We start from the raw sequence: 21,565 nt of genomic DNA, 5'->3' as shown, positions 1-21,565 counted from the left end.
AACAACATTAGAACAGATGAAATACAGAGGCGTATTATACTTTTAATACATATGGGATCTATTGAGCTCATGATTCGTCCCAAGGATGTTACCATCAACATTGGAAAAGTTGCTCCTATTCCAGTATGTTCATTCCCTGGTGAAAGTTGGAAAGCAATTGTATATGAGTACAAACTTGCATGCTTGACTTGGTGGATGGATCCCATAAGGCCAAGGAAGATCAGGTTTGCAACTTGGAAAGCATCTAGTGGTGAAGGACACAAGAATGAGCATATAAGCAGATGAGCAGATGGAATCTAGCTATTTACCTTTGTATGAGTTTTTATCTAAAACAATATCTGATCTCTTTCAGTTTTTTTGGTTCTCTTTTTAGATTCCTATGGATACCTATAATGAAATTATTCTATGAGAGAATGCAGTCTTTTGCTTCTGTTTTGAGAGATACCGAAAAACTATGCTTTGTTCTGTTTTGAGACAATCATATTTCAGAATTTTGATATATGAGATTAAATGTGGCATGCTTTGTTTTCTTTTGCGTAAAAGAACAACATTAGAACAAAGCTAAGCTGTTATTAAACTTCAAAAATATTGGAATTTAACTAACATTAGCCAATATTAAAGACAAATTTGGTGCAAAAATATCATTTAGAATATTAAATCTAGATATATCTTCTTTTAGAAAGTAATGAAAGCCATTTTCCATAATAAAAATTTAATAATAATAACAGCAAAAAGTATAGATTAAGATGCAAGGCTTGGTATTATCATAGATAATCAACATTATCATAAATAATCAATGTTATCAACATTATGTTAGCTACAACATTATTGGCTAACATAATACAAAAATGGGATGTAAATTAGAGGAACCTTTAATTAGTTCAATGCTCACCTAAACATTAATTAGGTAAAGTGTGTATTTATATATTTACGGAAGATGTGAATGAACTTTGACTTCTCTATTATATTTTGATTTTATTCCCCTAACCTTTTTTATTATGTTTATGGACTGGTGTTTTCCAGATCAAACGACGGCGTCGTATTTTGCCAGAGTAGCGTCGTATTATTTCAGTAGTAACGGCATCATATTATTGCCAGAATACAACGGCCTATTGCAAGAGTCTGCGTCGTTTATCGCAAGAGTACACCACATCGTATTTAATACCTGAAGCACAACGGCGTCGTATAGTGCATACTCTTGCAGCATGCACAATTTTTTACATAGCAAAGACCAGAAGAAAACACCAATCGGTCCATCTCTCACATTTCACAAAAACAACTATAAAAACACTCATTCTTTAATTATAAAGTATTAAAGCTATACAAAAACACATGCAGTCACAAATCAAACTCCCCAACATAAAAAGAAACACTCATTCTTTAAAAATCAAGAAACAGAGTGTCGTCTTTTTCTCTGAAACAAGAAACGACTCTCAGAACTTGCCTTGCCACTGAAGGAAGGTTTAAGACTACTGAAACTGAAGAGAGAATTGAGTTTACTTATCTTCTTAGCAAATGACTTGAAAAGCTTAGTCCCTGGGTTAGATTTCACGAGTTCTTGCTTAATCGAGATGTGATCTTTCTCTAGATCCGTTAATCTCATCCTCATCCTCGCAACCTCAAGCTTTAGCTCTCTGTTTTCTCTCCTCACCGACGCATAATTATCTCTTGGAGATATCGCTCCACTTCCTTGCGTTTCAAGCAAAACATACAAACAAACAAAAAACGTTTTAGACTTGCATTAGATGGGTGTTTACTAGAAGAGGTCTGACAATAGGGGTAAAAAGGTAATTTACCTGCTCCACTTCCTGACCGTTGAGGAAACTGATGACAGTTACTGCTGAATAGAAACTGAGTAGGACCAATGCTACTGCTCATTGCGTTTCTAAGTCTGATCTGCTCAAAGTACAACACTTGTACGGCCATTTGCACAGGTAATCTCTCGTTCTGAGCCGCGTGGCTACAAGCTTCTTGTGATAGTTTCTGTGAATCTATCGTCTTACAGAGACGATAACGCTCCGAATCCTTTATATTTGGATGAACCTGTCACACCAAAAAAAACAACAACCTTATATGAGTACTTCTGGCAATTTCAAAGAACGAAACAAAGATTGATGATTTTCTTACTTTGAGGTAAATGTCAACGGCTCGATAGAGTCCATCACTGATGATACGAGCATGATCTGGTAAGAGTTCTGCTAAAGCTATAAACTTTGAAGTTGTGAGATTTGGATCCATTGCTATCTCTGCTAGATAGTTATCCATTAGCTTCGATACTTTTAGGATTGAACTCTGTTTTGGAGACCCGGGACTGTCGAAATCGTAGATCATCTCTGTTTCGTCTCTAAATTGACGATGATGATGTTGTTCTTCTTCGTCATCGTCTTCATCGAGGTTCAAGAATATAGAAAAGATTCTCAAGATAGAATCAATGTCGTACATGGTGCTGTTGATTCCGTTGGGATTTATCGGAATCAAGACATCTTCGAGGATGGCTTGGTCCAACTGCAGACCGATCCTTCGTTCTAAATCTGATCTACACGATCCTGAGGAAGCGGATGATGATGTTGCGATGACCATTTTGAGAAGACTTGAAAGGAACGCCATTGGAACAGAGCTTCTTCTTCCTTGTGTTGGAAGCAACCTCACTATTGTTTCCACAATCAATCGCTGTTTCTTCTTACATTCCACATCAAGAACCCTGTCTTTCTCCAGTTTCGGATCGCGAACCATTAGCCCTTGAAGAGACTTATTCGTGTAACTTATTAGAATCTTGCTGATCACGTCTTGTCTTAACCCTTTGGACTTAACCGCAGAGACAACTGTCTGGAAGAAATCAAGATTCAGAATAGCTAGTGATTTCCCCCACCAGTCTAACGGAGTTTCTGGTTCGATATTTGTACCTGAAAACGTATAATCGAGCTTTAAAAGACCAGAGGTTAGCTGTTCCTTGCAGGCATTGTTGGCAATAGCTATGATTAACCGATTCACCAAGTTGAGATCTTCAGAGACTGGGATTAGGGTTTCGCAATGATGTAGAACGATGATGGAATTAGAAATACTCGGGAAGATTGTCTCTTTCAAGAAATGTTCTGTTTTAGTAGCGAGATTATCCTCTGAGAAATCCTCTGTCATCTCAAGATAATGAGATGCACAACGAAGCTTAGCTATGTTAAGAAGGTTGATTTCAATGTTGATTCCATAACAAAACTTAGCTGCGAGCTCAAAAGCCTCAGATCCTCCCGGAGCATTCGAGAGACAAATATTACAGATTTTTGGATCCGCTAGAAGCTTTCGGATTTTTCCACTCCGAGACACAAGAGGAAACTGAGAAAATGAAAACAACAAGTAACAGTTGAAAAAAAACTTCAACACAACTCAAGAACAGAGGATGCTCTGTTTTTAAGGTTCTTGTGTTTGCTTTTTTACCTTATGAAGACAGAAACTGGAAGATCCAACTTGAACTGTAAGATCACTAGAGACATCGGAGATCGGCCTGCAAAAACAGATAAAAATCCATTAAGGTTCCGAGATTTTTATATAACCAAAAGGATTTCTGAAACATATGAATGAAGGGATCTGTGTGGACTTGAATTTGACGATCATATAAGAAGTGCTTCTATATTCCATGACTCCAACGCTAAGATTCTAGGATAACGAAACAGTGAAATTTATCGCCAAAAATAGTGTATTCTTTTCCTGGTTTTGAAAACATTTTTCAGATTCACAAAGGGACCTTTAAGGTTTTGTCTACATCAAACTTTTTCAAGTGAAGACAGAACCAGATGACTTGTTAATGTACGGATATGTTCCACATAGATACAAAAGAAGATGAAGAAATTATTGGTTTTGATGAACAGTAGTATAAATAAAAATAACTTGTGGCTACAGATTCACATCACACATAAGATTGAATCTTTAGCTGAAATTTCATCAGAAAGAACAAATGTTTAATTCTTTTTCTCTGACAGTTTTAATCATCGAATCTGCGTCGAGAAAACAAATACTATATGAATGCAGACGACACAAGAAGAACCATTTTCAGTAACATACTTTGTTTTTTTTTTGGTAACAATAATTACAAAAGTGTTTTTTTTGGAACAGAGACTATAAGTGTTACCATTCAGAGGCATGCCTGATACTTGAATTGAGACGAAACCCTCTCTTTCCTGTGAAAGCTGGCTTCAATTCTCCGACTGTAACAAGTCCCATTTTCTCTCCTCTCTCTCTCTTTCTTTCTCTTCGTCACAAGGAACAACAACAAGGAGAAGAGCTCTTGCAGTTGTAATACTGCAGTGAATGTACGTAGTTAATGATGCAAACAAAAAGAAAAGGTAGAGAAAAGGGTTTTTGATTTAATCGGGTTAATTAATTCTACTAATTGCGTGTAAAGCTGGGGAAGATCATTATTAAGCGAGTGAAAATCAAATGCATGTAATGTATAAAAACATATTAGTTTCTGCTAGGGATCCTTTGAGGCATTCCCATCCATTATTATGGGCTAAGGTTTCTTCTATCTTTCTGATGTTGATCCTATGGTAATCGTAATGATTATGTCCACTCTTGTTTGCTCAGAATTCTATTATAACAAAAAAATTAAGATGATCATTAATCTGATTTTGCTATATACACTCTATTACTCTGTCTGTCTTTTAATTATATAAGGGTTTTATAATGTAAAGTTTCATAAATATAAGAAATAAAAGGAAATATCTGTGTCATGTGAATAATTTGATGAGACCAAGCTTTAAGATCACTCCATGCTTTTAATTTTGGAAAATGTATTGTTTGTGTGTGTGGTCCAAACAAATTAGGGACTAACCTTTGCTTTGGTTAGAAAAAAATAAAAAATAAAGGAGAATGAACGCTGTAGTAGTGATTACACCGATTGAGATAGTATAATTTAGCTTTAAAGGCTGTTAATGTAATGATGTTAGGCTGATCAAAATTCTCGAGCCCCTCGAAAACCTATAATTTTATATACTCCATATTTTATGGTAATTATTATGATAAACTCTAACACTTCATGATGGATCAGGTTATCACTATCTATTTTTTAGTTGTTCCTTTGATTGTGTAAGGTTGACCAATAACTAAATTACTGCTATCATACACCAAACGAACATCAGGGTAAGTACATAAATTAAGGCATTGTTAATTTTGTTTCGGGGAGTTTCGAGTTTTGTTCATTCTTAATCAAAGATTAGGATAATCAGGTTATTGTAATACGAAAGAAATAAAGAAAACGTTGGTTTTTCATCAGAATTAATATTTTTCCTTTTGGTATATATATATATATATTTTTTCTCTGGAATTTCAGATTAAATAATATACAATTATTTGCTGAACCGAGAAGTTTAACACTCCATCAATGAAATTTTTATATTTTCTCCTTTCTATATATAAAATTAATATTTTTGTCATAAAAATTAGGAACAAAAAAAAAAAAAAAAAATCGTTATCATCATCTGATCCTCTTCCTCGGTTAGCGTACTGTGAATACAATACAGTCTTTGTAAATTGAATCACTTCCAGTGCAAACTTGAAGCTAATCTAATGAAAAATTAGGGTTTTTTTTTTGGTCCTATTCTATCTTTGCGTCTTATTTGGGAATTCGATTAGATTCCGCTGGAATAATGGTGGAGAGACGGAGTCCTCTGGTTCTATCATCCACCAGAACTACACTCTGTTCAGTGCTCAATTCGTTGCAACCCGTCTCTTCCGATGGCGAACGAGTTCTGCTGAGTCACGACGGGGTTGTTTCGGGTGGATCCGTTAGGTTGTCTGCGGGGATTCTCCGGTGCCACGATGATTCGAAATTGGATACTTTGGATGACTCTTCATTGGTGGGACTCTCCACTCAACTGCTCAAGAGACTATCTATCAACTCTGGTTCTTTGGTAAGTCCCTTTTTTTTTGAAAATAAAAAATCTTGTTCTCCTTTTTTTTTGTAGGATTGTGGTTAACATTGAGTGATTATAAATGTTAGGTTGTTGTCAAGAACATTGAGATAGGCATTCACCGGGTTGCACAAGTTGTTGTGCTTGATCCTCCCAACAAGCTTGAAGATGCATCTCTCACTAGAATACCTGTTTCGGGCTCTCTTCATACGATGCTTGTCTTTCCCACTTATGATTTGATGGGACACCAGTTATTATTAGATCAAGAGGTTGCTTACTTGTCCCCAATGTTAGCTTTTAATCTTAGTTTGCACATATCTTGCTTGAAATCCTTTGTTCATCGAGGAAACGAGGTCTTAGAGAAGTATTTTGAAGCTAAGTTTGACGAGGAGTTAATTGAAAAATCTGCGTCCGAAGATGAGTCAAAGATTGGTTTGGATTTGGAACCTGTGTCCGAAGTTCCAGGCTATGCATCACATCTGAGAGTTTCTTTTGTTAAAATCCCAGAGTGTGGTTCCATTCAATCCCTGAAAGTCAATTCGTCGTTTGAAGCTGAAGAGCGACAAGGGTTAATAGATTCCGCATTGCATAAGTATTTTGGAACTGATAGACATCTGTCGAGAGGCGATATATTTCGCGTTTACATTGACTGGAACTGTGGTTCAAGTATATGTATTCCATGTAGTCAAAGGTTGTGCTCAGAAGGCGATGACTTTATATATTTCAAGGTAATATATTATGTTTTTTGTTTGGCTAGAAAAAGGCTCATTTTTGCCAGACCTTATTGAAACTTTAGTTACTCTGCGCAGGTCGTTGCGATGGAACCTTCTAATGAGAGGTTTCTTCGAGTCAATCATTCCCATACCGCCCTTGTCCTTGGAGGAACTGTCTCTTCTGGTCTTCCACCAGACTTGCTGGTTTCTAGATCAAAGGTTCCTATGCCCTTACAAGACGACATAGTAAATATTTTGGCATCGGTGCTTTCGCCACCTCTCTGTCCATCAGCACTCGCCTCAAAACTCAGGGTTGCTGTTTTATTGCATGGTCTTCCAGGTACATATGCTTCTATTTCATTAACAATATTCTTCACCTTCATATCTCTAGTTAAGTTTTAAACTTTATCTGGAGAACAATGTTAAGGAAAGACTAGGAAGAGACTTGTTTTTGTGTTCCCATTTACGGTGATTTGAGAGATCCAAAAATTTGTACATAAATGAATCAGGTGCTAATAGCTTTTTTTATCTAATGCTTGTTTAAGGATGCGGGAAGAAAACTGTTGTTAACTATGTTGCTAGGAGGCTGGGGCTGCATGTAGTCGAATATAGTTGTCACAGTTTATTAGCATCTTCTGAGAGGAAAACATCTGCTGCGTTGGCCCAGACTTTTAATATGGCAAGAAGGTAAAAGGGCTTGTATTTTTTTTGTCTTCTTTCAGATATTCCTTATTTGTACTACGCACATGGACATGCTACTTTATATGCTCTGCATTCAGTGAAAATTACTATAACTTCATAATATTGTAAACATATTTATCAACAGCTTGGTGAATGCCTTGTTTTCATTGTCACAGATATTCACCAACGATACTTCTGCTCCGGCATTTTGATGTGTTTAAAAATCTGGGCTCTCAGGATGGCTCAATGGGTGATCGAGTTGGCGTGTCCTCTGAGATTGCATCAGTTATTAGGGAACTCACTGAGCCAGTTTCTAATAGTGAATACAGTTCCATGGAAGAACATTCAGATATCAATATTGTAAGATTTGCATTTCTTTCCTTGGTTCTCCACTGCATGGTGAATATTTTATTCACCAGCAATATTGATTTCAAAAATCCATCCTCTCTTGATGCCTTATCTGTATATCTGCTAATGCAGTCTGTAGAAGTTGGGAAGTTTAGGGGACATCAAGTGCTTTTGATCGCATCTGCTGAAAGTACTGAGGGTCTCTCTCCAACAATCAGGCGTTGTTTCAGTCATGAAATACGTATGGGTTCTTTGAATGACGAACAGAGATCAGAGATGCTGTCTCAGTCACTCCAAGGTGTTTCTCAACTCCTTAATGTATGTGAGTACATTGTTCCATAATTCAAGTATTTGTGTTTTGATATAGATACCAAACAAATCCAATTATTTCGTCTATTTTCAAACTATAATTAACAACTCCAGGCTTGATGCTTAGATATTTTCACATTGTAGACCAGCTCAGACGATTTTTTGAAAGGAATGGTGGGACAGACTTCTGGCTTCGTTCCTCGGGACTTGCGTGCTCTTGTAGCTGATGCTGGTGCCAACTTATTCATCAGTCAAGAGTCCGAGACCAAGAAAATTAATTACCTGTCAGATAATCTTAGTGGAGTTGATGTAATAGACAAGGCAAGCCAATTAGGTAACAGCAGTGAGAGATTAACAGGTGAGGAAGACTTTACTAAAGCTTTGGACAGATCAAAGAAGAGAAATGCATCAGCCCTTGGTGCTCCTAAGGTAACATAAGCATCGGGTTTTTTTGCTGTGGTGTTTCTCGTTTCCTTTCCTATTTATGAGACAGCTTTGCATAATCAGTACTGGAGATGCATATAACTTTTATTTCTATTCTTAGGTTCCAAATGTGAAATGGGATGATGTTGGTGGGCTTGAGGATGTGAAGACATCGATATTGGACACAGTTCAATTACCTCTCCTGCATAAAGATTTATTTTCTTCTGGATTGCGTAAACGTTCTGGTGTGCTTCTCTATGGCCCTCCAGGAACAGGGAAAGTAAGTAATCCGTTTTTGTTTTGTGACTTTTAACGTCTGTTAATAGTCTGTTTCTGGCAGTTATATCTGTGGTTTTTTTAATTGAAATTTATAGACTTTACTGGCAAAAGCTGTGGCGACAGAGTGCTCCTTAAATTTCCTCAGTGTAAAAGGTCCAGAATTGATCAACATGTATATTGGAGAGTCGGAGAAAAATGTTCGAGATATATTCGAAAAGGTAATTTATTTTTCTTCTTCCCTACTAGAAACCTATTAAATCTATGGGCCTGATTTCTAAAGTAATGTGTTTTCTTCAATTGCAGGCGAGGTCAGCCCGGCCTTGTGTGATCTTCTTTGATGAGCTTGATTCTCTTGCTCCAGCTCGAGGTGCTTCTGGTGATTCTGGAGGAGTCATGGATCGAGTGGTCTCTCAGATGCTTGCAGAGATCGACGGACTCAGCGATTCATCCCAGGATCTGTTTATCATAGGGGCAAGCAACAGACCTGACTTGATTGATCCAGCTCTTTTACGACCTGGCAGATTCGACAAACTTCTATATGTTGGAGTCAATGCTGATGCATCTTACAGGGAAAGGTTACGCATCTAAACAATCAAAAGCATGATTTTATTTTTCCAGTGACAAAAAAACAAGAAGCTCCCTGATTCTTGTTTTGACAGGGTCCTTAAAGCACTTACTCGGAAATTTAAGTTAAGCGAAGATGTATCTCTTTATTCAGTAGCAAAGAAGTGTCCCGCTACATTCACTGGTGCTGATATGTATGCATTGTGTGCTGATGCTTGGTTTCAGGCAGCTAAGCGAAAGGTGAGAGAGAGAGAGAGAGAGAGAGAGAGAGAGAGAGAGAGAGAGAGAGAGAGGGTTACCACTTTTAAGACTATATATGTCTCTAATATTCTGTGTAAAAGTTTATTTAAATCACGTTCTATCTGCATACTTGGCAAATGCAGGTCTCAAAATCAGATTCAGGGGATTTTCCTCCAGAAGATGAGCCAGATTCAGTTGTTGTAGAGTATGTAGATTTTATAAAGGTAAAAACCTCCATCTACTTCAAAGAGTTGCCATTTTCATGGTTGGGTAGAAATGTTATTTTGGTTTGATTCGGTTTAGTCAGTGGAAAGTTCTATACCGAAATAGAATCAAAAGTTTTTGTTTGGTTTGGTTCGAAGCAAAACACAGGAGTCGGATTAAAAATGCAAAGTATATCAAAGCTGTGGTATTTACTTTCCTGAGAGATCTCAGGTTTCATGTGTTATAATGATTCGCACTCTTGTTTTTTCTGTAGGCAATGGATCAGCTCTCGCCATCGCTCTCCGTAGCTGAGCTTAAGAAGTATGAGATGCTTCGAGATCAATTTGAAGGCCGTTCGAGTTAAACCCCTCTCAGTAAGAACAGAATCAAATGACATTACGACCCAAACTAGCATACAAATTACCGAGCTGCTGAAATCTATTTGCCTTTGAATATAACAGTCAGCTTTGTTATTACACATGTCTATTGAGTTTGATATCTATGTCGACATGAAAAAAGAGATTAAGTGCAAAACTAATAATAAGACAAATCTACAAAACGTGTTGTCACCAACAAAACAAAAAAAAAAAAAGACAAGCAAACCGTGACATCATCACGTGGAGAGCTGGTCCGAAATCAATTTGAGTTTTTTTTTTTCTTTTAGGAAATTAATTTTGTTGGGTAAAAAAAAAATGTTTGTTGTTAATTTGCTGTTTGGTTCGAGAAAATAGAGACAAGAAGAAGAGAATGAGGAGGAGGAGGAATCAAAAAAACGGAATTTTGAATTTTACAACGTGAGGTATAATAAATCTCCGCTTCGATCTCCTTCTCTCAGAGCTCCTCTTCTCTTAGCTCTATTCCAAATTTGCTCCAATCTTGCGTCTTAGCTTTTTGGTAATCTGAATCCGTTCTGGAGCATTTCCATAGGCTGCTTTGTTCAAGTCTCTATGCTGTAATTTGGGTATTATTTAAGAGTTTGCTTTGATCTCGATCTGGGTTTTGTCTGAGAAATCTCGGAAGAGATTATTATTATTAGCTTCTTCGATTGATAGATAGGATATGAGATAGGTGGGGGGGGGGTGGGAGGGTTTTAGATGATTTCGGTGAGCAGCAGCGATGCTAGAAGCGAATTAGGGTTAGGGTTTGCTGGATTAGGTGAAGATATAATGGAAGATAGCGACTTTGAGGAAGAAAGCACACATTCTTATGTTTCTTGCGTTGACCCAGATGTTGCTCTCTCTTATATTGTAAGCCCTCCTTCTTCCAACCATGTTGTTTTCTTCTCACTACTACTTAGAATCCTCTTTTTATTTATAAAAAAAAGTTTCCGTTTTTTTTAGGATGAGAAACTCGAAAACGTGTTGGGACATTTTCAGAAAGATTTTGAAGGTGGAGTCTCTGCTGAAAATTTGGGTAAGTTTCTTTCTTGTTTGTTTGTATAATAAACATGTGTGTTGTTTTCTTAAGTTTTTACCTTTGAGGCGTCTCTCTCATATTTATGAATTGAAATGTTTTGTAGGTGCAAAGTTTGGTGGCTATGGTTCGTTTTTGTCTATGTACCAGAGATCTCCTGTTTGTTCACGTCCTAAGACTCTACCAGAAGTTCAACAAAACCAAGTGGTAAGATCACTGAACAACTCAGAACTCCCATAAAGCTTTTTATGTCAATTTTTCTGCTGCTTAAAGTGCAATTTATTTTATAGGTGGGTCGATCTAATTGCTCAGCTTCATCGGTTGTACCTCAAGTATCAGTATCCGGATCCGCTTCAAAGGCTCCTGCTTCCGATGTTTTGGTCAAATTTAAAAAGTTCGTCAATTCAAGTAATATAGGGACACCTGATAGTAAACATATATCTGACACAAAAACGTCTTGTTCTGCTTCATCAAATCATAAGACTCTCAGACTTCGTATCAAAGTGGGTTCAAGTGACCTCTCATCACTGAAGAACGTTTCAACCTTTAGTAAAGAAGGCCTCAATATGCCACCATCAGGAGGATCAAGGGTGAATTACCTCTCAGAAGTTGAAGAAGACTTACTGAATGGGATTTGCCATTCGCCCACTAAAATTCTTATGGTGATTTTTTTTCTTCTATTTCTGTTTCTGCTTAGAAAGTTGAGCAATGATGAAATATTACTTTGACATATTACTTTGTTTGTAGGCAATGGTGTCATTCCCTTTGCATAAAGATCAGCTGTTATCACCTCTCTCTGATGATCTTCTTCTGTTGGGAAAGAGAGAAAAGATTACGAAAGATGCTAGATATAGTTCTGTCAACAAGTCAGACTCAAAAAGTACACAGGATGTTATGGGTGTTTCGGATTCACAAAAGCGTGCTGGTAAGTTTTCTATTGGGAAGAAGCAGAAAAAGGAGAGGGTAAAGTATATGCCACCGTCAAACAAGCTTGATAGAAATCATATTGTATCCAATACTGAAAAAGAGGCTGACAAAGATTTCTGTGAGGAGCTTGTTTCCAAGACTATGAAGCTTCCGCTTTTGTCCTGTCTGTCACCGTCATATATCCACCCGGTAAAAGAGATTGACAAAGTATCAGATTATAATGTGGAGGGTACATCAAGAGGAACGAACAACATTGACCAAGATGCATCGTTGATGGATTCAAAGCCTGATCTAGAAGATAATATAGTGGCATTTTCAGATCGAAGTGTTAAGGGAACTGAAAGTATTAACGCAAGAAAAGACGCGTACCTGAAAAACGGCGAACCCCTAAACTCATTGGAAAGTAAATCCAAGCGGGAGAAAGCTCCAAGTATTGAACATGCAGATTATTCTTCGGTGGTTAAGGGTAGTCAGAGCGAGACAAGGAATGAATTAAAGTCAAAACTGCCTAAAGCACAGAAGTCACAAAAAAGTTCAAGCTCCATCGTTGCCATGAGTAGTTTGAGAGGCGAGGATGCTGCTGTTAATATAATTAAGAAGAATGTACCAGATATATTGCAGGAAGATATTGGAGGATGCAAACACGTGAATAAGGGACTCTCTGGTTTTTCTAAAGAATCAAAAGAAGAAAAACAAAGTAGCCCAGTACCTAAAGCTGAGAAAGAAAAGCTTTCAGCAGAAAATGCATCGGAGGAGAATTTCAACAGCGTTAAAAATGATGAAGAGGGATGTGACCATCTAAATTTGCTATGTGAACCAGATTTGAAACGCCCTATTAAGTTGCGTGATTTGAATGAAGACAGGCACAACACTAAGCAGAGTGTTAGACAGGAAGTGAAAAATAAGCATTCTGTTGAAGGTATTATTCGTGAAAGATATTGATTTTCCTTTTAATATATACTTTGTGTACTATCTGATGTGCTTGATGAATACACATGTAGGAGGAATGGAAAATATGGGAATGGAATCTGAAAAGGAACTTTCTGGGACTTCCAAGAAACCGAAGACTAGAAGATCACGATTTTCCGCTGTTGATCAACCTGAATCCAAGAATTCCAACAAAATTCTGGACGTTTTAGCTAATAACAATACTACGATTGCTCAAGCCTCAGCTGAAAGTATCAAGGATAATGCTAAGGCTTCCTCGCATGGCGAACGTGATGACAGAAAGAGGAAACTGAAGGAAACTAAAGAAAGTGGAGAATGTATGAGAATTAGAGAAGCTACAGTAATGGTGTCAAGTGGTGAGAACGTTAGAAAGAAAAAGAGGCTAAAGGGTTCAAGTTGTGATGAAAAGGAGTTGCCTTTTAGTAGTGAAAGTTGTGATAAGGACAGAAGAGTTAGTCAGGAAAATGGGAGAGATAGTGCTTCTCATCTACCTTTTACAACGTCCTCTCCGAGTTTATGTAAGGATTTGGGCTCCGAAATTATCAAAAATAGTGTCCACGAAGCCAAAGGTTCACTAGTTGAATCAGTTGCCCCTTCAGCCTTGAGGGTGTTAGACTCACGTGAGCTTAAATCAGGAAGAATTTCAGAAAGTGATAAATACCATGATACTGACTGTAATGCTGGTGATACGTTAAAAAGATGCCGAGATGGTGAAGCTTATAGCACTATCGATAAACAAGGGACAACAAAGAAGCCTGCAGAAAATTCCAAGGATAGAGAGAGAGCATACGGTGGGAATTGTTCTATTGAAAACTTTAAACCAAAGAAGTCAGGGAGAATTTCTGGTGAAAATTGCATACAGGGTGACTCTCAGCAAAAGAGTAGGGAAGGGGGCTCATCTACACCTTCGAAAGATAATAAATGGGGTACGGTGAATGAAGTGCAAGATCTTGGCACTGCTGTTAAAATAAAAACAAAAGAAAGCAGGAGCAAGAAAAGACCTGCTAAAGGGGTTTCTATGGAAAGTAACATAGAAGACTCTAGGGAATATCAAGATCCTAATACTAAGCTAGATAGAAGTGGTAGTCTATTTCCTTCTCCACAGAAACCTGATACAGCAAAAACTTCTCGTGGGAGAAGCAACCACTTGGAAGTGACCACTGAGAAATTAGAGAATAAATCAGCTTCACCAGCTGGCACAGATCAAGTTGAAGTCTTGGGTCACGGTAGTGAGACATCAAATACAAAGAAACAGATACTGCGAAATGAGAATCACAGTGTGACCCACAATGAAGGTTCGCGAAACCAAAAGCAAAATGGAAGTAGGCATAAGGATCATGTTGGCTTAAGCCCTTTGAAAAAGGAATCCACAAGTCAAGCTGTGTCCAACTCAATCAAAGAGGCTACAGACTTGAAACACATGGCTGATCGTCTTAAGGTTTGCATATTTATGGGAAATGTTGCAGTGGTTATGTATGTTGTTGCACCCCGGGCTTAACATTGACAGTAACCTTTTGCAGAATGCTGGGTCCAATCACGAGAGCACAGGTGTTTACTTTCAGGCAGCGCTTAAGTTTCTTCATGGTGCCTCCCTTTTGGAGTCTTCTGGCACTGCCAGATCCAGGGATATCTATGGCAGCACAGCAAAACTATGCGCGTAAGTTTGGCATTCAACAAGATCTTAATTTGTACTTTCTTCCACTCGATTTGTTGTGCACCACTTGGAAGTGAGATAGCTGCATCCTTCTGTTAGTCAACGCAATTAAGTCCCCCAATTTACTATTTAGAGGGAGCCTTTCACTGTTATGGTACTTCTTCATGTTGCCCTCTAATTTTCGCACAGCTGCTGCATAGCCTATAGATATTTCTAGCATGTCAAGACGTTTTAGTGAAGCCTGTCCTGATGTAAGAATTTTATAATGTTTATGCAACAGGTTCTGTGCTCATGAATACGAGAAAAATAAAGATATGGGGGCAGCTGCTCTGGCTTATAAATGTATGGAAGTAGCTTATTTAAGGATAACTTATACTTCCCATGGTAACATAGGCAGATGCAGATATGAGTTGCAAGCAGCTTTGCAAGTGATTCCTTCAGGTATTTATTATAAGATTCTTGGATGGCCTTTTTTCTGTGAATTCATCTAAAAACATCCTAGTATTTTTGTACTTGCCGTATTTACAACGAATGGGCTATATACTGTATGTAAACTATATGCGGAAAAGCCACTAACCACTTGGGCTGCATTTAGTGGTTGAAAAACAAGTTTCGCAGAACAAATCTTCAAGTAGATGGGTGGCTCGTTTGTTGTTTTGTGAAAAAAAAAAATTAAAACTTCTATTAGTAGATTAAGACCGATACAAGATTGTATTGACGAATAAAGATGGTGTTCCTATTTGTTGTAGCTTGTAAGCATGATCATGATGAATGATTTTTTCATCTTGTTTGGGTTTCAAACAGGCGAGTCTCCGTCCTTTGCTTCTGATGGTGAAAATTCAAACCATACATTGGCAGCAGAAAAGGTTGCTTTGTCGAACACTGTGAGATCATCTCCTAGCGTAACTGGAAATCATGTTATCTCTTCAGGAAACAATTCCTCATTGTCACAGCTTTTGGCATTTGTAAGTGCAGCTATGTTACTCTTGTGATTTGATGAGGTGCCGTAAAATAGTTTGTACTTAAAGTTTATGTTTACAAAAGCTGTTCTAGTGCTGGATTTAAACGACTAAATAATTCCAGTCTAAGTAGTCTATGAAAATATCAACAGGTTTTTTAGCAACGTATTGAGATAATTGCTTGCTTGAGCAACATGAATAGAAATCATCTTCAAACCTAGCATCATTTTATCACCATGACATTGGTCACCAAAAACAGTGGTTGGAGTGTAGATGATCCATCATTTACTCGTTTTTTCCTCTTGTGAAAGTTGTGCCATTGATCTGAATCGTGCGGTTGAATTGAATTGTTTTGGTCTTGCAGTCGCAACATGTAAACGCTGCTATGGATGCCTCGAGAAAAGCGCAGATCGCATTTGCAGCTGCAAAGGGAAAATCCAAAAACAGTAATGATGATGGAATAACATCCATCAAAAGAGCTCTTGACTTCAATTTTCAGGACATGGAGAAACTGTTGCATGTGGTGAGGCTTGCGATGGAATCCATAAACCGGTGATTATGGAATTATACAATCTCAGTTTTTCAATACTCCCACACATGCCATTCTCAGGGAGAAAGAAAGGAAAGCGACCTTGGAAGATACAAAGGCCTATAGATAAACATGTTTGTTCTCGCTCAAGTGTATAGTGGTTAGGACCTCGATTTGTGAGACTTGCTCAAGATTAAAAGACTAAAGTTACCATCTCGTGTTTTGTGTGTATAATTAATTGTACATAAAAAATATAAGAGAGCATTAGGAAGAGGTTCCAAGGACAGTGAAACTAACTAAAATGACTCAATCAAAGCTTTGTGGCAGTTGTGTTTTGAAAGAGGGGGAATTTGTTTTTTTAGCTTCTCCATTTTAGATCTGCCAATTATTATGAAAATATATTAAAATAATCAAAGCTTCCAACCCTATAAAATCACCCACAAAGTAAATATGGCGACACAATATTGTCAGGAAAACGAAGGTGAAGAGAAATTTGTTCTTTTTCCAATGATCCGACAAAAAGAATGGAAGGTCATTTACAAAACCGAAAACCAAAAAAAGAAGAAAAGAATAACACCCCTTTGTTTTTTTTTTAAAACTCATTGTGACTAAGCTAGATACTTAAAAGTGTTGGGGTTTTCGCTATCCCTTTCCAAATAATCTCTGGTGATCAAGTCTTCAATTCGTTTCTTTATCATCTTAATATCAGGCTGCACGGGAAAAAAAAAAACACCATTATGTGAGTATCCTTAAAATCTGTGTTGTATAATAATAATAAATCCATCAAGAGTTGTTTTTCGTTTGTTTGTTTTTTACCTTGAACATTTTGCTAAGATGCTCGACACATTCCGACACCAACTGTTGATGCCCCAACACTTTTCTGCTCTTCATTATCCTAACCAGAGCCGCATCAATTGCATAGCGTCTATCTTTATCAACATCCTCAACAACTTTCTTACGCTCATCCATTGGTGGAAGGGGAACCTGTTTGAGAAAAAAAGAAGAAGATCATTAGTCTTTTCCATGCCGAAAACATATGAAAATAAACACACGTACTCTCCATAGAATAATAATAATATTTACCCTAATTCTCCGCATCTTATCAGTGAAGTTGGAATTGAATTGAAAGGTATCGGTTTTCGAGATGCTCCTAGACATTGGTTCCTTAATAAGAATCTTGTACTTTAGGCATGAAAGTGAATGAAGCAGCCTGGCAAGATCTTCATGGCTGAGGTTAACCTGCTCCAAGATCTCAGTGTAGCTTAATCTATCTGCGTCGTTAAAGAGCAATAGCACAGCAGCCTAAACGGAAAAAGAAAAATATATGAGTAAGCAATGTACAAACAAACAAAAAACATATATCATCATGTAGAAAACAAACCAGAAACAAATAGAAGATACCTGGTAGGTGGTAACGATCAACTCGTGTGGTCTTTTATCGAATCTTCCGAGGATATGACAAGTTCCCAGAGAGAAAATCCATGAAAGTCTCCTGTTTTTGGTGTCTGTTGCATAATAGGCCTTAAAAGCTTCAATACAGTTGACCTGGAACCACACAAAAAAAAAAAAAAAAAAAAAAAAAAAGAGAAAATCATCAGAGCTGAGATTATCTTTCCTAACTTTCTTGTTTCAAAACACCCTGGAAATAAATAAAAAAGACTTAATTAGTTACCATTTCACTGGGTAGATTTAGGTCGGATGTTTGTAACTTGGCCAAAAACCAGTAGTAAGAACAGTAACAGTAAAATCAATCCCCAGATTTGGCTTGTCGGATTGATATTCCACAAATCCGATTTGATTATCTCTTGCCAATGTCATATCCGTCACCTATATGACACAGAAAAAAAAAAAAAAAAAAAAAAAAAACACTTTATTAGTAACCTTCGTTACTGCTAGACAACCCTTTAAAAAAAAAAAAGGAAATATAAACTCATCTAACTGACCATGCCCTCCATCTTAGAAGTAAACTGCCCACCGAGTTGTTCTTTCAACTTCGTAAGTATACTTCTTTCGTGATCCTCATTAGCACTGCGATCAAATAAGAGCCGTTTGGCTTGTTTCTTCCTGCAAAAGCATAAAAGCTCATTAATCCCATTCCAATTTATTTATACTATCCTAAATGCCATCTCATCAACATATATATATATATATATATATATAATCGGTGTAAATTCAGAGAAAGACAAAATTATGTACCTGTAAAACTCGGCGAAAAGATCCTTGTCGCTTATATAAAAGAGCAAGTTAACCACCTGTAATAATAAAATTATAACTTGAGCACCAAAAAGGATAAGTGACATTGAAGGCATTAGCAATATGAAGGAAAACGAAATTACTTTCTCAAGCGTTTCTTCAACTGCTTCATCACTAAGCTTCTCAGTTCCTCCTCCTTTCTTCAGGACATTATCGCAATACGTTGCAAGTATTTCGGCACTGGACACTCCAGCCACTGTTTTGTTACAGAAGACTTCAAATGCCTCTTTCAATGCCTACAAGTGAAAATTTGGACATTATTAAATAAAAATGTTGTCGACTAAGATAGACATATTAAATAAAATATTGTGAACGCACTCAGACCTTATGGAAGAGGGTGTGTTTCTGAAAACACTCATCGACATAGACCATGTATTTATCATGTAGCTCAATTAATTTTATGATAAGCACCTGAAGCCATTAAAAAAAAAAAAAAAGTGAATCTCTAAACTCTAAACTGAAAAGATTGTTGCTCCTATATAATCAGGTTAGCATAACTACCTGGTCCTGCACCTGCACGCCACTAGCACTTTCAGCCTGGGGAATAAAAATTATCAGCAATCACAAAGGGAGTTGAGTAACATCACAGAGTTGCCAGGGTAAAAATGAGCAAAGAAAATAAACCTGATCAGCAACTGCGTCGGAAGCTTGTTTGATTAGGGCATTTCCCTCTGCAGTAACATGCTGTATACACACATTTTCAGTTAAAACTATGCTTAGCAATTAGAAGGAATGATTTGGAAACAAACAGCGAAATGAGGTAACTTGTAATGCCAAAATAAAGGGAATAAAATGAAAACCTGCTTAAATAAGTCTGCAACAGGGTCCAACCCTTGCGGGATTAAATGATAAAGCCTGTACATCCTGGCGAGATCATCCATCTGCAAGTATACCGCAATGCTCCGTCAAACAGAGAATTTTTTTGATGAGAACTGCTAAAGAATTGAAGAACCCACAAAAGCTGCTTACCTTGTTATCTCTTAGCAAGGCACGGCACCCTGAGTGCTCGTTTTCTATAAGCCTTTTAGAAACCACAACCAACAATTCATTTTGTACTTTCTGCATCCAAAAACGAAAACAAACATAATTGTAACAACCAGCTCAAAAATGCTGTCAGGAATATCAGCTATGAGCCTACAGAAGAATATATCATCACCAACCTCAATTAGTTTGGGCTCTGTGGATGAATGAAGGTAGTGACTGACTCTCTCCTTCTCCTTTTTTAGACACTCTTCAGACTGAAAATATAGAATTGCTGACGTTAGTAAACATAATCCCCTGAAACTGAAAGAAAGCACAGACCCAAAAATGATATCCGGAGACATGCCTTTAGCATGTAATCAGGACAAGAATCCTCCTCGATCCAGCTTGAGGCCTTGCAAGAATAGTAAGATGCGGTATCTTGAAGCATGAAACTTTCAAAGTCGTCTTCGTATTTATCCATCTCTCCCAGTCCATTCCCAACATAGACCTGTACTACGTTTTTCAGCAGTGCTCTATCAATCTGTTCGCCGTCACGTTCTTTACGAATCTGGAAATATATACAAATTGGTGTTAGATAGAGAAACCAGTATATACTTATAATAAACCAGAGTTATACAATTTAGTTTCACTACAGATGCTATGCTATACTTACAAGTGCTAGTACAGCGTCTTTGGCAATGGAGTGGCCCTCTTGATAAACCAGGTCGCGGAAGGATGTCAAGCCAACAAGATTCAGTGATGGAAGATTTCTCCTAGCAGTGAAGTAACGGTCAAGGTAGAAGAAGAAGCGGGATAACCATCTAACCAGAACTTTATGATTATCCCATCTGAGAACAAACTCTCTAAGCATATATTCGTCATGCTTCGTCCTTATACAAGGCAACACCTAGCCACAACATAACATAAAAAGAAGATTACAGTTTGCTCAAGTTAAAACGAAAAAACATTAAAGAATTGGTGTATTCCACAATTAAAACACTCACTGTTTCCGTATTATAAACGTTAATAACATCAGCATATTTATCATAAAGCTGCTGAGAGAACTCGTTAGGAACCTTCTGGATGCACATATCGTAGATAGTCCTGTGAATTAATCGCATTCACATACTGTGGTAAAGTATCCGCAACTCTTGTAAAAAGATATAAACAATTCATTATAATAATTAAAACAAGACATACGTGTATATACCGATGTATTCTTCCCCCGAAAAGTTCTCAGGACATCCTTCGAGAATCCTTTTTACCTTTGAAACACCAGTTTCCATTAAGGACCATCCATGCTCCAGCTCAATTACAGGCATCATTATGAGACAAACTCTTTGCAAAGCTCCCTTGATCAACAAAGATTCTAGCTACTACAACAGAGTAAGACAGGAATACACATCAACAACATATATCAATACTCTTATAAGGGAAAACCACACAAACTAAAATATCCATGTCCGGAAAGAATCAGAACATTGAGAATTTGACAAACGAAAATCAAAGATAAACAAAAGTAGAAGAGAAGAAGACGTAACCCTAACTCAATCAGAATCGATAGACAAAAAGTACAAGAGAAGACAAGCGTAACCCTAACCCGATCAGAATCGACAGACAAAAATTACAAGAGAAGACGGCGTAACCCTAACTCGATCAAGCATAAACGCGTAACAGAAACAGAAGAAATCGAACGAAAGAGTAAAGAGACGAGTTACGAAATCGAGATCGGAGATATATAGAGTAATTGTGCGATTCGTAAACCCTAAGATCGTCACGTACCAGAAGATTCCGAAGAGTATCGAATCCGAATTCACCGGGATTTGATAGAGCTGTGAGAATCGAGTAGTTCGCGTCTTTATGAGAGAAAGCCTAGCTAGAAGGAGAGCATCTCATGATTTTATTTATATAGAGTTTGCCAAGGGCGGTGAACTTACAATTTTATTTTCTTTTTTATTTTCTTTAAAAAAATAGTATTTTTTTCCTTTTTTTTTTTTTTTTTTTGTTAAAGTAATAAAAGAAAAGTCAAGAAAACACTTACTAAGTAAACATTTTTAAGGAAATAAAAATCTGGAAATAAATATACAGAAAAGGTTAAATACATGTATCTTTTAACAGATGTCTTTACATTTTACTTATTTGGAATTATATAGTACAGTATATGAGTTTTTCTTTCCTTGTGATAAAGACAAGAAAGAAAGTTCTAGATTTTTAAATGATTCAATTCTTTATTATTAAATTATTAATATGAGATTATG

The 21,565-nt window shown here is 37.1% G+C and overlaps 3 protein-coding genes and 1 pseudogene across 6 annotated transcripts; 2 read left to right on the top strand and 2 right to left on the bottom strand.

The window, feature by feature from the left end:
- Positions 1-1,235: 1,235 nt before the first annotated feature.
- LOC104738794 (BTB/POZ domain-containing protein At1g03010) lies at positions 1,236-4,301 on the bottom strand. Of its 2 annotated transcripts, none has more exons than XM_010459003.3 (5): positions 4,121-4,301; positions 3,430-3,496; positions 2,128-3,327; positions 1,797-2,043; positions 1,236-1,689 (listed from the first exon to the last, which is right to left on the bottom strand). In XM_010459003.3, the coding sequence occupies exons 1-5, from the start codon at positions 4,210-4,212 to the stop codon at positions 1,388-1,390; spliced, it is 1,908 nt and encodes a 635-aa protein (XP_010457305.2). In that variant the 5' UTR covers positions 4,213-4,301; the 3' UTR covers positions 1,236-1,387. The 2 variants fall into 2 exon arrangements, with proteins under 2 accessions (XP_010457305.2, XP_010457306.2); XM_010459004.2 differs by lacking the exon at positions 4,121-4,301 and adding an exon at positions 3,590-3,767.
- A 1,058-nt stretch (positions 4,302-5,359) lies between these two features.
- LOC104738793 (peroxisomal ATPase PEX6) lies at positions 5,360-10,195 on the top strand. The gene is made up of 13 exons (XM_087485296.1): positions 5,360-5,900; positions 5,990-6,628; positions 6,710-6,953; positions 7,159-7,300; positions 7,471-7,654; positions 7,775-7,960; positions 8,096-8,380; positions 8,496-8,654; positions 8,749-8,871; positions 8,957-9,228; positions 9,313-9,457; positions 9,601-9,681; positions 9,936-10,195. The coding sequence occupies exons 1-13, from the start codon at positions 5,637-5,639 to the stop codon at positions 10,023-10,025; spliced, it is 2,814 nt and encodes a 937-aa protein (XP_087341422.1). The 5' UTR covers positions 5,360-5,636; the 3' UTR covers positions 10,026-10,195.
- A 123-nt stretch (positions 10,196-10,318) lies between these two features.
- LOC104743128 (uncharacterized) lies at positions 10,319-16,431 on the top strand. 2 transcript variants are annotated; one of them, XM_087485294.1, is made up of 10 exons: positions 10,319-10,908; positions 11,002-11,074; positions 11,181-11,281; positions 11,365-11,736; positions 11,822-12,920; positions 13,003-14,387; positions 14,470-14,606; positions 14,884-15,044; positions 15,408-15,568; positions 15,927-16,431. In XM_087485294.1, exons 1-10 carry the CDS (start codon positions 10,756-10,758, stop codon positions 16,116-16,118), a joined length of 3,834 nt encoding a protein of 1,277 aa, XP_087341420.1. In that variant the 5' UTR covers positions 10,319-10,755; the 3' UTR covers positions 16,119-16,431. The 2 variants fall into 2 exon arrangements, with proteins under 2 accessions (XP_087341420.1, XP_087341421.1); XM_087485295.1 differs by having other exon boundaries at positions 10,740-10,908; positions 11,189-11,281.
- Positions 16,432-16,461: 30 nt separating this feature from the next.
- Positions 16,462-21,220, bottom strand: LOC104738791 (cullin-2-like; annotated as a pseudogene). Its single transcript, XR_015580403.1, has 19 exons — positions 21,090-21,220; positions 20,508-20,683; positions 20,312-20,411; positions 19,981-20,214; positions 19,672-19,875; positions 19,505-19,582; positions 19,314-19,403; positions 19,145-19,225; positions 18,969-19,028; positions 18,846-18,881; positions 18,669-18,755; positions 18,428-18,580; positions 18,288-18,343; positions 18,035-18,155; positions 17,764-17,918; positions 17,493-17,636; positions 17,175-17,393; positions 16,908-17,075; positions 16,462-16,801 (listed from the first exon to the last, which is right to left on the bottom strand). The product of XR_015580403.1 is annotated as a cullin-2-like (transcript).
- Positions 21,221-21,565: the final 345 nt, after the last annotated feature.

The sequence above is a fragment of the Camelina sativa genome, chromosome 14 (assembly GCF_030686135.1).
Source record: "Camelina sativa cultivar CO46 ecotype springtype chromosome 14, ASM3068613v1".
In the NCBI taxonomy this organism is placed as follows: Eukaryota; Viridiplantae; Streptophyta; class Magnoliopsida; order Brassicales; family Brassicaceae; genus Camelina; species Camelina sativa.
This window is presented reverse-complemented; position numbering and strand designations above follow the sequence as displayed.